This window comes from Phyllopteryx taeniolatus, chromosome 9 (genome assembly GCF_024500385.1).
Source record: "Phyllopteryx taeniolatus isolate TA_2022b chromosome 9, UOR_Ptae_1.2, whole genome shotgun sequence".
Taxonomy (NCBI): Eukaryota; Metazoa; Chordata; class Actinopteri; order Syngnathiformes; family Syngnathidae; genus Phyllopteryx; species Phyllopteryx taeniolatus.
In genome coordinates this window covers 24,875,444-24,889,054 of record NC_084510.1, presented here as the reverse complement: position 1 = coordinate 24,889,054, position 13,611 = coordinate 24,875,444, and the positions used below count along the sequence as shown (strand labels likewise).

At 41.7% G+C, this 13,611-nt stretch overlaps 1 protein-coding gene across 3 annotated transcripts in view; it reads left to right on the top strand.

Moving 5' to 3' along the window:
• The window catches only part of tox2 (TOX high mobility group box family member 2), a 103,565-nt gene that overhangs the window by 72,619 nt on the left and 17,335 nt on the right, over positions 1–13,611 (top strand). For 2 of the 3 annotated variants that reach the window (XM_061784931.1, XM_061784932.1), the window contains exons 5-6: positions 11,025–11,336; positions 12,699–12,929. In XM_061784931.1, coding sequence (XP_061640915.1) covers positions 11,025–11,336; positions 12,699–12,929 — 543 coding nt within the window. The remainder of the gene's footprint in view (positions 1–11,024; positions 11,337–12,698; positions 12,930–13,611) is intronic. The other variant, XM_061784933.1, reaches the window with a different exon arrangement.

Sequence of the window (13,611 nt, the reverse complement as noted above, 5' to 3'; positions counted from 1 at the left end):
GCTTGTGAGGAGAAGCGGCTCAGAAAATGGATGGATGGATGGATGGATAGATGGATGGATTATTATTTGTAGCAGTAGCAGTAGTAATAGTAAAAGTCATTTTATTTATTTATTTGTTTGTTTATTTCATTATTTTGTTATTTTATCATAATCATATCATATATTATATATATTATTATATTATTATCACTATAACTGTTATTGTTGTTGTTGATATTATGTTCCATTATATTATGTATTACAATGAATTATAGTTATGTATTGAATTATTATTATTATTGTATCATATTGCATTACAATGTATTACAGTATTGTATTATTTTATAGTACATAATATTATTATTAGATTTCTATTATTAGAATATTATTTATATTATTTTTGTATTATATATATGATTTAGTATATGATTTACATTATAGTATATTACTAAATTATTTGATTAGATCAGAGTTTTTGATTTGAGATGATTTTAGATGAGATATACATTTTATATGAATGTATATTTATATATCTACTGATATATTATTATTTACTTTATTGTGTTATATCATATATGATATATTATGATATACTGTATATCCCCTTACTATATCATATTTATTTCTGTTCATATTTATAGAAAATCCTAAATATTGCGTTCCTTTTTTCCATGCCCCTCCTCCGTAAATGAAGCATCAGTGGCCAAACACTGAGATTGTACAAACCAAGAAAGGTTCCCTGAATTTATGTAACGCATTCATGTTTTCCACTTCCTCATTTTAGTACTGCGCTGGTAAAGCCTGGCTAATAAAAGGCTCCTATTAATATGTCCTGTTGCCTAGCGACGGCAGGCAGCGAGTAATAGCATTCTGTGGAAAAATAGATGACCGATAAGGAAGAATTCAATTCTTTTCTCATCTCCCAGGAGAAAGTGGCTTATATTTTTTTTCTTCTTCTTCCCGGCAGTGTGATATGAAACTGTAGTTGTACATTAAGAAATAGCCGTTATTTTCCATTCTCATCATTTTAAAGGGATATTTATTGCCGCTTAGGTTGGTGGCTCATCTTTTTTTGTGTTATAAAAGTCAATTAATGTCTTAAGGCAATCAGAGGATATGGGCCCTGACTTCATTTCTTCCTTTTTAATCAGAAATTCTAAAGAGGCCGTATTAAATCACGCGGAAACCCAGCTTTTAAATTGCATTTCATTCACATCACAGGTGTAATTTTGATCTATGTACAAACACGGTCTTCAATATGTGGAAGCACCACTCAAAAACACCGCTTGCAATAAAGTTTCTTATCTGGGCCATCGCGGAAAATCTCCACGGGAGAAAATGTTCAATTTCGATAATTCATCACATCACATTTCAAAAACAACAGTGTGAAAGATGAGCCGCTGCACACCTGTTGTTGTTGTTTCTGCACGTCGACGTCGTCATCGCCATCTTCATTCCGTGCCGCAGATGTGATCAATGGCGGCACTCAAGTGAAGAAGAAACAGATGCGGCCGCGGCAGATCGCCGGCATTATGAAGCAGATACATGGCGGAGATAAGGCGTCTCATATTGGAGCCCGCCAAGGGCCCCTGCTGGGTGTTATCACGCCATGAAATCGTGTCCATATTGCACTGTGGCCTATCGCCTCATTCCACTTTCATCAACGGGAATATTCTGCCCCCGGTGGCAGTGAATAGCCGGCCCAAGTCATCTCACTCAGTAACGAGCACCCCGCTACCTCTGCTACAAGCTTCTACTAGCCTCTACTGTGCCACCAGGCCGCCATCTCTAGGCCGCCTTCAGTGTGCGCCTAGGTGCAACATGATTTATGTAACCAAGATGAACCTTTTTGAGAGATCCTCCTAATTCCTGTCCAACACAGCAGGGAGAGAACCTGTTGTTGCGAGGCGGAAATGGTAGGGCACCATCAATTGTGACTCCCAAATCCAAGAGGAAATAAAAGCTGGGAGTAGCCATTAGCCCTTCGCGGCGCATTCGCAAATTGATCTAACGTTGCAAGGTAACGTCGCCTTGGACACTTACTTTCTTGTGATCGGGGCTCAATTTGGGCGAATTCCTTAGTTGGAGTTTGAAAAAAATACGAGCCCTGGAATTTGCATGAAATTGAAAGAAAAATGTGCGACTTTCTGTTCAACGTCATGAATGGGTCCTTGAGACTTTGTTTTGTGTCCTGTTACGAAACTGGTGTCCAGGCAAAAAAGAAAAAAAAAAAAAGAAATTCACCGGCGAAATAACGTGATGTCAGTGCAAACTCCAGTGCAGACAATTAGCAACAACAGTTACTTTTACAGAAAAAAATGCTCTTAATGTGTTCGCCAAGTTTTACATGTTACAAAAATCCTCCCCGCCGGCCAGTTTGGTTATGGCCCACGGGCCATATATTTGACACCTCTGCTCGAGATGCACTTTTCTCTCCTCTTTCTTGTTTTTCCTCTTCATTATTTCTGCATCTATGCTTACTTTTATTGTATTGTATTACATCTGAGCGGTGATGGAGGGGCATCAAACTCAAAGCGCCTTTGACACGGCAGTGAGGAGCCTCATTAGCCGAGCATCTTTTTTTCTTTTTTTTTTTGCCGTCTGCCTGTCAGGTCTGGGGCGTCTTCCTCGCAACTGTCATGTCAGACGGGACATGCGATTCTCTCTGGGAGGCGCGCCCCGCTTTTTTTGCGAGGTGAGCGCCGAGCCACGCTCGGGCCGGGGGGAGGGATTTGGGGGTGAGGGGAGGGGGCATAGACACCAACGAGAAGAAGAAAGGAAGGGAGGGAGAGAGGGGAAAAATATAAAAGCTAAGGAGGTTCTGACATAAGCTGTAATGAGCATCATGGAGGATGGCGCTGAGGGGGACATCATGACATTACTACCTGCCTTGTTGTCACGTAGCCCTGAGTGTGTGTGTTTTTTTTTCACAACTAGGATGGTTGGATACATCAACCTGGAGACAAATCAGTCACCGGATTGATCAATCATGCATTTCCACTATTTAAAACCGATCCCAAGTATGTTAATAACATCTTTTTTGACATAATTTCATCTGAATAACCCAAGGATCAAGAATTATAGCTTGCTTTACACACCTATTTACGTATGGCTGAAATTAGGATCTTCCTGCAGCGTAATTGGTCAAGTCACGGGCAGAGAAACATGGTGTGGGGGCGGTTATGTCAATTGGCCCCACAGTTACATCACAGTAGGGCCGAAGTGCAGCACGTGCCCAAACATAAAATAAAACTCAACTGTATAAATGTTTACATCCGAATTTGTGCCAAAATGTTGTTGTCGTTTTGCGTGATCCTAACAAATGGCTTTCAAAAGAGTTTTGTTTTTTTTCCTAGTTGTGCTTGGCGCAGAAAATAATTAATTTTCATTCTAACATAACATTGCATCGGGATGAAAAAAGGCATTCATCGCAGCCGTGACCATCAGCCTCCTGTGCAAAAACAGCACAACAGACACAACCCTGGAACAACCATCATTACCATAGCTGTAAAAAACAAAACAAAAAGCAGTGTTTGGGTGTCTGGCACATCTTTAAAGCCAGCCGTCTTCTACAAAATGTTGGCGTAATATCTTTTTGGCTATGAGTAATGTTGTGTCAAGGTCCATTTCAGCAGTGTGGCTAGTTGGAGATATACTTGGACTAAATTGCCTTTTCAGTCCAGATTTTGCTCGTTTGTGAGGTATTTCTGTTTGCCTGCCAGGATGACGCGATGTGATGGCAGGTGAACGTGGCTACAATAAGTGTTGTATTGTTTCGCTTGTGACTATTGAATTGAACTGCTGTCCACATCTGGAAAGCTAATTTAAAATTCAAATCCAAAACGTTGTCCAAATCATGAATATCGGATATGTCCATGTTGGCAGGCTGTCCAGTGCATGCCAGCGCTATAACCCTTGGCCTTTTCAGCCACTTCTTCCGATGTTTTGCCAATCTGCCTTTCACGTTAGTTTAGCAGTTAGCATGGCTTCTCCATAGTCTCCTGTTTGGGTACTCGCTGTCCTCGTTTAGTGAGAACGGTATTTGTCAGAAATTTAGCTTTGATTAGTACGTTTTACTGACTCGGTGCAAGTTAGCTTAGCGCCTAGCATTCCCTCTGTAGTTCCGGAGCAGTATAGGAAAGCAGAGAGAATGTTTGACGTGGTCGTGTCGTTTTTAGCAGGTTCAGAACTTTGCTTCCACCGCCGTTGTCAGACACGCTTGAAGACATTTTCACACGGACGCAAATACGCTGATGTCACCAACAAGAATGATCGCGATTGGTCGATAGAGTCTACCATATATACCGCGCACCCCTACTGTTGACTGTAAAGGAAGTAAATGGAAGTCCACTTGGCTAATATCTGGATCATATTTAATGCTACGTACACTGTATGCCCTAACACATAACAATGAATTCTACTTTCCAATGGCCTCCCATTAAGCTACCAGCATACATCTGCTTCCCATGCTTCTCTTGACTCAGCATCTGCGTGATGTCACATAGAAAGCAGCGTTCGCTCCCAACGTACGATTCATAAATCGGCTGGTGCATTAATTCGGCGTAAATGACCCCCCCGGGGCGTGCAGAGGTTGATAAAGCAAAAACACGATGGGGAGAGGGCGGGTGAGGAGGCGGCGGCGGCATCTTGCCGTCGTTAGCGCGCCGTGCCCTCAGGGCGAACGACGAGTAGCTTTGAGGGGCTTGCGAAGGACTCCCCCCTCTTGCCCCCCCCCCCCCCTCTCAGCCTGCGGGCTCGTGTTTACTGCGCTTTTTGAAGGATGGCTCCCGAGCGCGCCTCTAATTAAAGCTGTCACAGCTGGGTGCCTGCAGGGATAATGTTCTATTATTATAGTCATTTGTTTCAATTAAACGCTGGCTGATTTTACAATAGCGGCCGTGAACCTGCGCGAGTGAGCCATCACTCTAAACAAGATGGCTCCAGTCGAGCAGCCAGGAGGAGGCGGAGTGCGCGCTTTGTGTGCGTGTAGTCACATGATTGTTTTTTTTTTTTTTTCAAACACGGGATGGGACGGAGCTTATTAAAATATTCCAAACTGTGAATAAGGTGCAGTTTTATTGTTAATGAGCTTCGTTTTAAGCTCTCATTTTAGACTTTAACCCTTGACCTATCTGCTCAGCTAGTCAGTAGAGCCCTAAGATATGATATATGATATGATATAAACACAAAGAGCACTATAATGTTGTACTATAAAAACATACACCAGTAGTGAGATGATTAAAAAAAACAATTTTTTTCCGCTTTTTTTTCCCTTCAGTTCATAATTGTGAGTGACACCGATGCTATCTGTTAGCACATCATGCCGTATTGCGTTGTTTGTTAGCATAATGCTAAGTGGACTTTTGTGTAACATGTAATTGTTTTTGTTTTATTTTCAGGTTGACAGTAATCTTCAACTGAGAGTGGCAATAAACAGCTTGAAGCTTCTTTTTTGAAGTGTTATTTACGAATTCTCAAAATAAATAAGTGCAATTGTAAAGCGTCTTTGAGTACCTTGGAAGCGCTATATAGGTGGCGTGCATTATTAATATTACTATTATTATTGTACTACGGTCAGGTCATATCGACAGTTTTCACAAAAGGTTTTTCATTCTCAATTCTTAATCGCTAGCTTTAATGTGGAATAACAATAATTGATTGAGGCACAACAGAAGGGACTTCAGTCAATAATGAATAAAAAATATATGGTGCTAACAAGTTGTGGAGGGCGAGAAGGCGCTACTTCTCGTCAGGACGCGCCAAGATGAGCTGTTTATTTTGAATGAAACCAAGTTTTGATTGTGGCGTTGTTTTGTATCTATTTCTGTTATAGCAGCCGTTATTTGTAGGTAAGTAAGTATTCTCCTAAGGATGTTCCCATCATGTTTTGGTAAAACTACCTACAGTTGTATGTATTTTGACCAAAACATCCATGGGAGTAGTCACATGTTCGCTGTGTATTTTAAAGAAAATACGCGGGATGGGATGGAGCTTATTAAAACAGACCAAACAGTGAATAATGTGCAGTTTTATCATTAATGGACTTCATTTTCAGCTCCCATTTTACAGTTTAATGTGGAATAAAATGATTGATTGAGGCACGAGAGTAGGGACTCCAGTTAATAATGAATAAAAAAATCTATGACGCTAATAAGTTGGCGGGGGGGGGGGGGATAAAGAGAAGAAGCTACTGTTCACGAGGACATGCCAAGGTGAGGTGTTTTAGCCTTTGCTTTAAATCTCTCGGTCCTCCTTGTATCTGAGTAGCACCCTGCCATCTCATCTCAGTGCTGCTGGTCAAATCCCCTTAGCTAAATGAAATGGTGCAGGCAATTGGAGGTGAGGTCGGGCGCAGAGCAAAAGGGAACAATGCCTCTGTGATATTCCATCTCGGGCCCCCAATGTGCCGCACATAAATGGAAAGCCTTTTGTTATTTGACTCCCATTTGACTGTGATGTACAAGGCAGGAATGCAAACACGACAGGCGTAAAGACGGCGGCGGGCGGGCGGGCGGGCGGAGGAGGAGGAGACGCACGCTCACCGCCCGGTTTCTGCCTTTACGTCACAAGTTTAGCCGCGCCTGGACGCTCGCCATCGCCATATCCGAACGGCTCGCCTCGCTCGCTATTTTGGGGGGATGGATCATGTCTTTTTCTTGCTGTTGGTTAGATTGTGTTAAGTCTTTCTGTTACAGTATATCAACCTGTATTTTTTTTTGAATGACTAACTATTCTCTCAGGGATCACTTTTTGGTAAAAATCCAAACATTGAAGTGAGCTAAAGGGAAATACAAATGATTGTATCTTTGCAAATTAAAATTAACTCATTTTAAAATCTCTATATTACATTTATGTGGAAAACTATTTGGATCAAAAACAAGTTTTTCTCTTTTTTTCCCCCCCACACATTTTTAACCTGTTTCAGTGTAGTAGAGTGTAAACTGAATCAAGATTTGCTCCAGATTGAACATTTGGCTTCAGTTTAACATTTTAAAGATTTGACAGATGTTAACTTGTTGTGTGGCGTTGTTTTACATTGAATTAAACTTACATTCCTTACTCCAGCCATTCACTCACTGACTTTACAGTAGTTTAAGCCTTTGCAGAGTGCTGTTCGTGGATTTTGATTTGTTATATGTCAATAGAAATGTATTCAAAGAAGAACTGCTGACAGGGGCCAGCTTCATTGTGGGATGTTTGCTTCCGCTGAGAGGGAAATCATCTCAGTGCCCGAGAGTCATTCATGCTAAAAGCAGAGAGCGCGCTGACCGAAAAATTCCTCTAACTCAATGTTCCCCCTCATCTCTTCACTCAGAAATCAAACCATGCCATTATGAATTAGCATACAGTACCTATGGCAACCGACAACCTCCGTCTCAATCTTTCATAATCTTTGTACAGTCATCTGTGACTGGCCTGAAATGGCTGCCGCTCAATGAACCTTTCGTTTAAAGGTGATTCAATTCTGATTCTTTGAATCAGTTAATCACGCCGTGACAGTGATTCGTCAGTCATTGACTCAATGTAATCACTCATGATGCTGTATGACACCAACACAGACCACTGCTGTCCTGTCTTCGAAATTGGCACTGACCCAACAGACCCAAAAGCAACAAACAACTCGCCTAGCAGAGTTGAGTTGATCAATTGGGAGTTCCACAAGGCTCCTATTGTGAGCATGTGTGTGTTTGACCCTCGAACTTAACATAGTATATCCATCACATCATATTTCTGAGCGCATATAGCGAATGGAATCTTGCTGGCTGCTTGCCATGTTTGCAAAATAAAGACGGGAAGTTTTCTGTAGAAACATGAACTTAATTAACTATCCATCAGATCTATCGTGAGTACATGACCTGCCGGTAGGTTGTTGGGACTTTGAGGTGTCAGTGTTTCCAGTGTTCTCACACTGGAAGTAAACCTTAGCTTCTTTCTTATCGGCAAAAATGCACCAGTGCAAATGTTTGGGGGGACTTCCTCGCAATGCCAAACTTCAATAATATTTGAAGAAATACCTTATATCTAACATTTACCGCCCATGCTCGTTTGTGTTGAAAGCACTTGTCGGCGCCTCAAATGCTGGCACTGACGCTGCCACGTGTCTAATTATCCGAATGCATTCAGCCTCATGCCTTAACGACTGTGCGAACGCATCCTATGGACACGGCAATGTAAGTTCTCTCGAAAAGGCCACAGGCTTTTGATAGTCTTTACAGCTGCTTAGCTTAGCAGTCATGATGGATTTGTGCAAATAAATTCCCCAAATAAAGCCCTAATAGAATTCAAATTGATGACATTTCGCTATTACAACAATGACCTTTACTCCAACCCCGCCTCGCACTGCAAAGCCAACTTTTTCTACTTGCTGTCGCGTCTTTACCACAGCACACCATCTACACAGCTGATGTGGCATCTGTAAAGCTGAAGTTTACAGTTGGGTTTTAAGAAAAAAAAGTGGCGCTGTATTTTTAATGAAAAGTCATTAATTGTGGAAAAAAGACAAAAAATACGATGTATTATTGTTATAAAATGATCGCTCGGTTCATAAATAAAATGCCGTACCTGAGATAGACGCCATTTTCTTGTCGATGGCTTCGCTCATCTTGGCATCAAACCCAAGTTTTTCCTGGCTTGGCTTTCCCATCTTTACCACAGCAAATGTGGCGTCTGTAAAGCTGATGTTTACGGTGAAGCTCGAAGAGAAAGTACTACTGAATGCCGCATGGACCTCAAATAGAGGCAATTTCACAGAAATTGCACAATTAACATTACTATAGCCACTTTCACCCTGGGCATCAAAGACTTTTTCTCAACTTTACCACAGCACACATGGCATCTGTAAAGGTGACGTTTACAGTAAAGGTTAAAGAGAAAGTCCAGCTGCATGCAGTTGTTGCATTCTCCTTTCTTACTCTACCTGTATTTGACTCGTGGGCTGGCGACACACACGCACACACACACGGCATTCTTGCTTTTTTTACTTTCACGACGACTAAGCGCTTCATTAGCCGTGGGGCACGACTCTCAGCTGGAATGTAAAAACTGTGAATGCTGTGAGCTTTGAGAACCGGTATGAATGACGATGGCGGAAGGAGGGGGGGGGAAAAAATATATGTGCGATTCACAAACCGGCAGCAGCACAGTGAACGTGTTTGTTCTGCTTTCTGTGTGGAAGAAAATAAGAAGCCAATCAAATGTAACCCGACGTCAAATGTGCTTGATGAAGATAGCGATGAAAAGAACAATTATGCTCCAGTGTATATAACGCCGGTTTATTCTATTACAAGTAGCCGATCTCCTTGTTGTTTACATTAAACACGGTGGCTCCCGCTAAAGGGTGACCATTTTTTTCTTGTGTGCGCCAGGAGGCTGTTGCTATGGAAATCGAAGCACGGCAGCTATGATAGGCCATTCGTGTTTGATTAATTGGTTTTTCAACGTTTCTCGACTTGTGAGGACCCATAAAGAGCAAGCCCGTGGAAAATGGAAAATTAATGGGTTTCTATTTCCTACTCCCCCTTCACTCTTTTATTCACTTATTTTTGTGAGGCTATTTCACCATGTTGAAAAAAAGTGTTTTGAATTATGATCGGAAGTTATTCTAAAATGCAAAAAGGAATGTTTTTTTTCATGGCGGCAAACACAGAAAATGATGAGTTTGAGCCTCATCACTTTGTTGTGTATTTTTTTTTGTTGTTGTGTTTTTTTTTTACTCAGGCAATCCGCTGGGGGTCTATTATGATTAGAGAGCCTTCATATCTAAACCTCTACTCGTATTTATCAAGACCTCATACACGCTGCGGCCCTTTCGATTTGATCTTTTCCAGCTCTGGCGCTAATGTGTGATGTATTATTTAACTCATAAATGTTTTAAAAAAAAAAAGGGGGAACAAATGCTGCCTCATCACTTTCTGAACGAATAAATTGCCAAACATTTCCCCATTTATGGCCGCATTAAAAGCATCCTTCTCACGTTCTGTCTCGACGCATCTCAGAGAAACGCTTTTGATGTGCTTATTATTCGGAGACTTTTAAAAGCGCTAAGAGCACGACGCGGCGAGAGTCTTCTGCGAGCACCCTTGAAGGCACAATGGAGACTGAAGAACATTCTCCATTGTGCTTCGCTCTGTTGACCAGAACGTGAGGAAAGAACAGTACCTTGATGTAACATGAGTAATAAAAAAAGTTTTTAATCTATATCAGTCACTGAATACAGCTTGTCTGTATTTTTTTCAAACTTTAATGACTAATCAAATGCAGTGCTGAACAAATTTAGAGACTATTAGAAGGGCTTTGATGCGGACTCTTTTGATTTCAGCGACCTCTCTACGTTTGATCAGTTTGAACAGCAAGGCAAAGTCAGAAATCAAATCGAGCAACCACCAACACAAATGTTTCAGTTTTGGAATGCATTTTAATCAAGAAATTATCCTAAAATGTTTTGTTGTTGTTGTTGTTTTGTATAAAACAGTAACTGTAGAAATTCCTGGATAAGCTAGAAGAAAGGTCTTAAGAGTGAATCCTGGAATTGATGATCAAACCTTGACACCATTCGGCCTCGTCGCTCACTGTGCGGCGGGCCTAAGACGACCAAACAGTCCAGTTTCAATCAACTGAATAAATGAGAATATTCACAGGCATAAAAGCCAAGATACATATTGAATCATCATGTTTAGCCTAGTTTTACACCTCTAGTGTAGGTGTCAACATTTGCACTTTTCCGCTCTTCAAAAACTGTATTAGGCCTAATGACCACATTAATGACCTCATCCCCAGATTAGTACTTTGTCCTTATATGAAGGTCAATGGGAGAGAAAAAATGCCAACAGCACCCACAGCCTCTGTTGAGCGGCACACGTACAGTAAGAGGGTTTCTTCCCTCTGCACACTCACATTCTTTTATCATATTCATTATCGAGCCTCTCTCAAATTGACAAATGCCATTTCCTCGTCTCTTTGCGTATTTGGCTGATTGGCATTTGCATATTCTTGGGCTGCAGAGAAGATGATACTGTAGTAAAGCTGGTCTTCTTCTCTCACCCCAGATGCACGAGATGGCTTTGCACCACCACCACCACCTCCACCAACAGCAACAACAACAACAACACCATCACCACCACCACCACCAGCAGCAGCACCACCCAGACGACGTTCGTTACGACCCCGCCCGTAACCACGCCCTGATTAACCGCTCGCCTCCGATACTGGCCAACCCAATGAGCGCGCTGTCCCAGCTGAACCCTCAGCTGGGCCGGAGCGCTCTTCCCCACGGGTCCCCCTCGCCTCCCGGGAGCAAATCGGCCACGCCCTCCCCCTCCAGCTCCAATCAGGAAGAGGAGACCGATCCTCATTCAAAGGTACTGACGTGGCCCGCGGAAGCAAGCTTGAGGATATTGTAGGGACTTTTTGTGCCATTCAGGGTTTTTATCAATTTGGGATTTTGTCAAATGAATAAAGATCAAATTCGCCAGGGGAGAATTTTTTTTTTTTTTTTACATTTTTAGAAATATCATCAGTGTTCCTTAAATATGCCAAAAACGGCAAAGCCACATAAAAAGAAGTCCCATTGAAAACAATTTGTGGATCCCACATTTATCTTAACATAAACTACTGTAATCAATTTTAATTCGATGTATTCTTTTCCCACCAGATGGCGCTACATTTTCCCATTCAAAGCATGCGGCAAAAAAATCACAGCATTGACTCTTTACTGCGAGGGTGCCTTGCTACTAAAATGATAACCTGGTGTCACTATTGATGTTTGATGATGGTGTGCATGTAAAAAAAAAACAAAAAAAAAGTGGGTGTGTGTTAGATATAGATGAATATTTCTGTACACAAAATGGAATTCCAAGCAGCACAATAGAGTAGTGTGTGGCACTTCTGCCTCACAGTTAGGAGATCCGTGTTTGAATTTGCATGTTCTCCGATACTCCCAAACACAAACACATGCTTCTTCGATTAATTGAAGACTTTCCCATACACATATGTGAATGGTGTGTGGATTGATTGCCGACCAGTCCAGATTGTACCCCGCTTCTTTCCCCAAAAAGGAAGCTGGGATAGGCTCCAGCTAAGAAAAATGGATAGATGGATGATGCAAAACGTTATAATATATTAATGGACCCAGAGGAAGTACTTGAAATGTATTTTGCATATCGACATATTGCATTAAAGGGCTACATAGAAGGCTTTTTTTTTTTTTTTTTTTTTCATTCATGCATTCATTTGGATGCTAAATTGTAAAACTGTTGTCATAAATTGCCTATTGGCCAACACGCGTGAGGGGATTTGCTTTGTTTTCATCAGCGAACACACTGAGCTTCACATACATGGCCAGATGCAAATGAGCGCTTCGGAACTCTTAACACTATTCGATGTTAGAAGAGCAGGCTATGTCGGAATATTTCCCCTTCTCGGCGTGTGTGAATAAAAATGATTAGCATCTCTTTCGCTCTCTCTATTGGTAAGTAATTCCATTTGCACTCTCCACTTCGCTTGTGAGACCACCATCAAAGCTGGAGCAGATCCAGCAGGTGATTTAAAATTCCTCTTGCCCAGAAATGCCCGCTTTTTTTTTTTTCTAACTTGGTGAAAAAGATTTAATGGATTCGGCTATTGCATCATACTGGTATTGGGGTTCTTCAGAACATAGTGAATAAGTAGGCTCTTTTTTAACAGCACTTTCAATGGGCTTGTTTTTTACTTTTTTTCCCCAGATGACGGGGGAGAAACGGCCATCGTCCGAGATGATGAAGCCCAAGCCCAAACCGCAGAAAAAGAAGAAGAAGAAGGACCCCAACGAGCCCACCAAGCCCGTGTCCGCGTACGCGCTCTTCTTCAGGGACACCCAGGCGGCCATCAAGGGCCAGAATCCCAACGCCACGTTCGGGGACGTGTCCAAGATCGTTGCGTCCATGTGGGACGGCCTGGGAGAGGAGCAGAAACAGGTATTGTGGCGTGAAACGATATAGCAGCACTACGTAACGGTAACAGAAAACGTAACACTCCAAAATGGACGGTGGAATTATTTTGAAAATTCAGGGCCTGAAGCCAATTTCACTTGGCAACCAAGAATTTGATAGACATGTCTACCTACCATCAGTAGACCCACACAAATGTTTCAAGAAGCCATGCCTGAAAAGACACAAGAAATCGAACATTTGGATTTGCAGCGGCTATTTAAAGGGGGATTTCGGCTGTCTTTTCAAAATGACCTTATCCACCGAATTTTGTCCAGTTGCTATCAAAAGCATGGCAGCAAAGTTTGGTGAATCGCCATAAAACAGACAATTTGGGGGGAAATTCAGCCCCCAAATCACATATCCCATCACCACTTGTACTTTAGTAGGCAACAATTCCCGGAAAAAAGTAGGAAAGTCGACCATTTTTGTTTGATTAAAAATGTGGGGTTGATTTCTGACATTACGGAGTATCTCATCAAAATAGAACTTTTCCTGGCGTTTTTGTCCGTATGCTTTCAAAATGTAAACGCATATATCAGACAGATGGATGATGTTTTTGTAGATTCGGCATGAAACACAAACATTTTTGGAAAATGCCAGATGGACTTCACAACATGCAATTTGGTATACACGTCTATCATGAGTAGACGCACCAAATCGTCTCAAG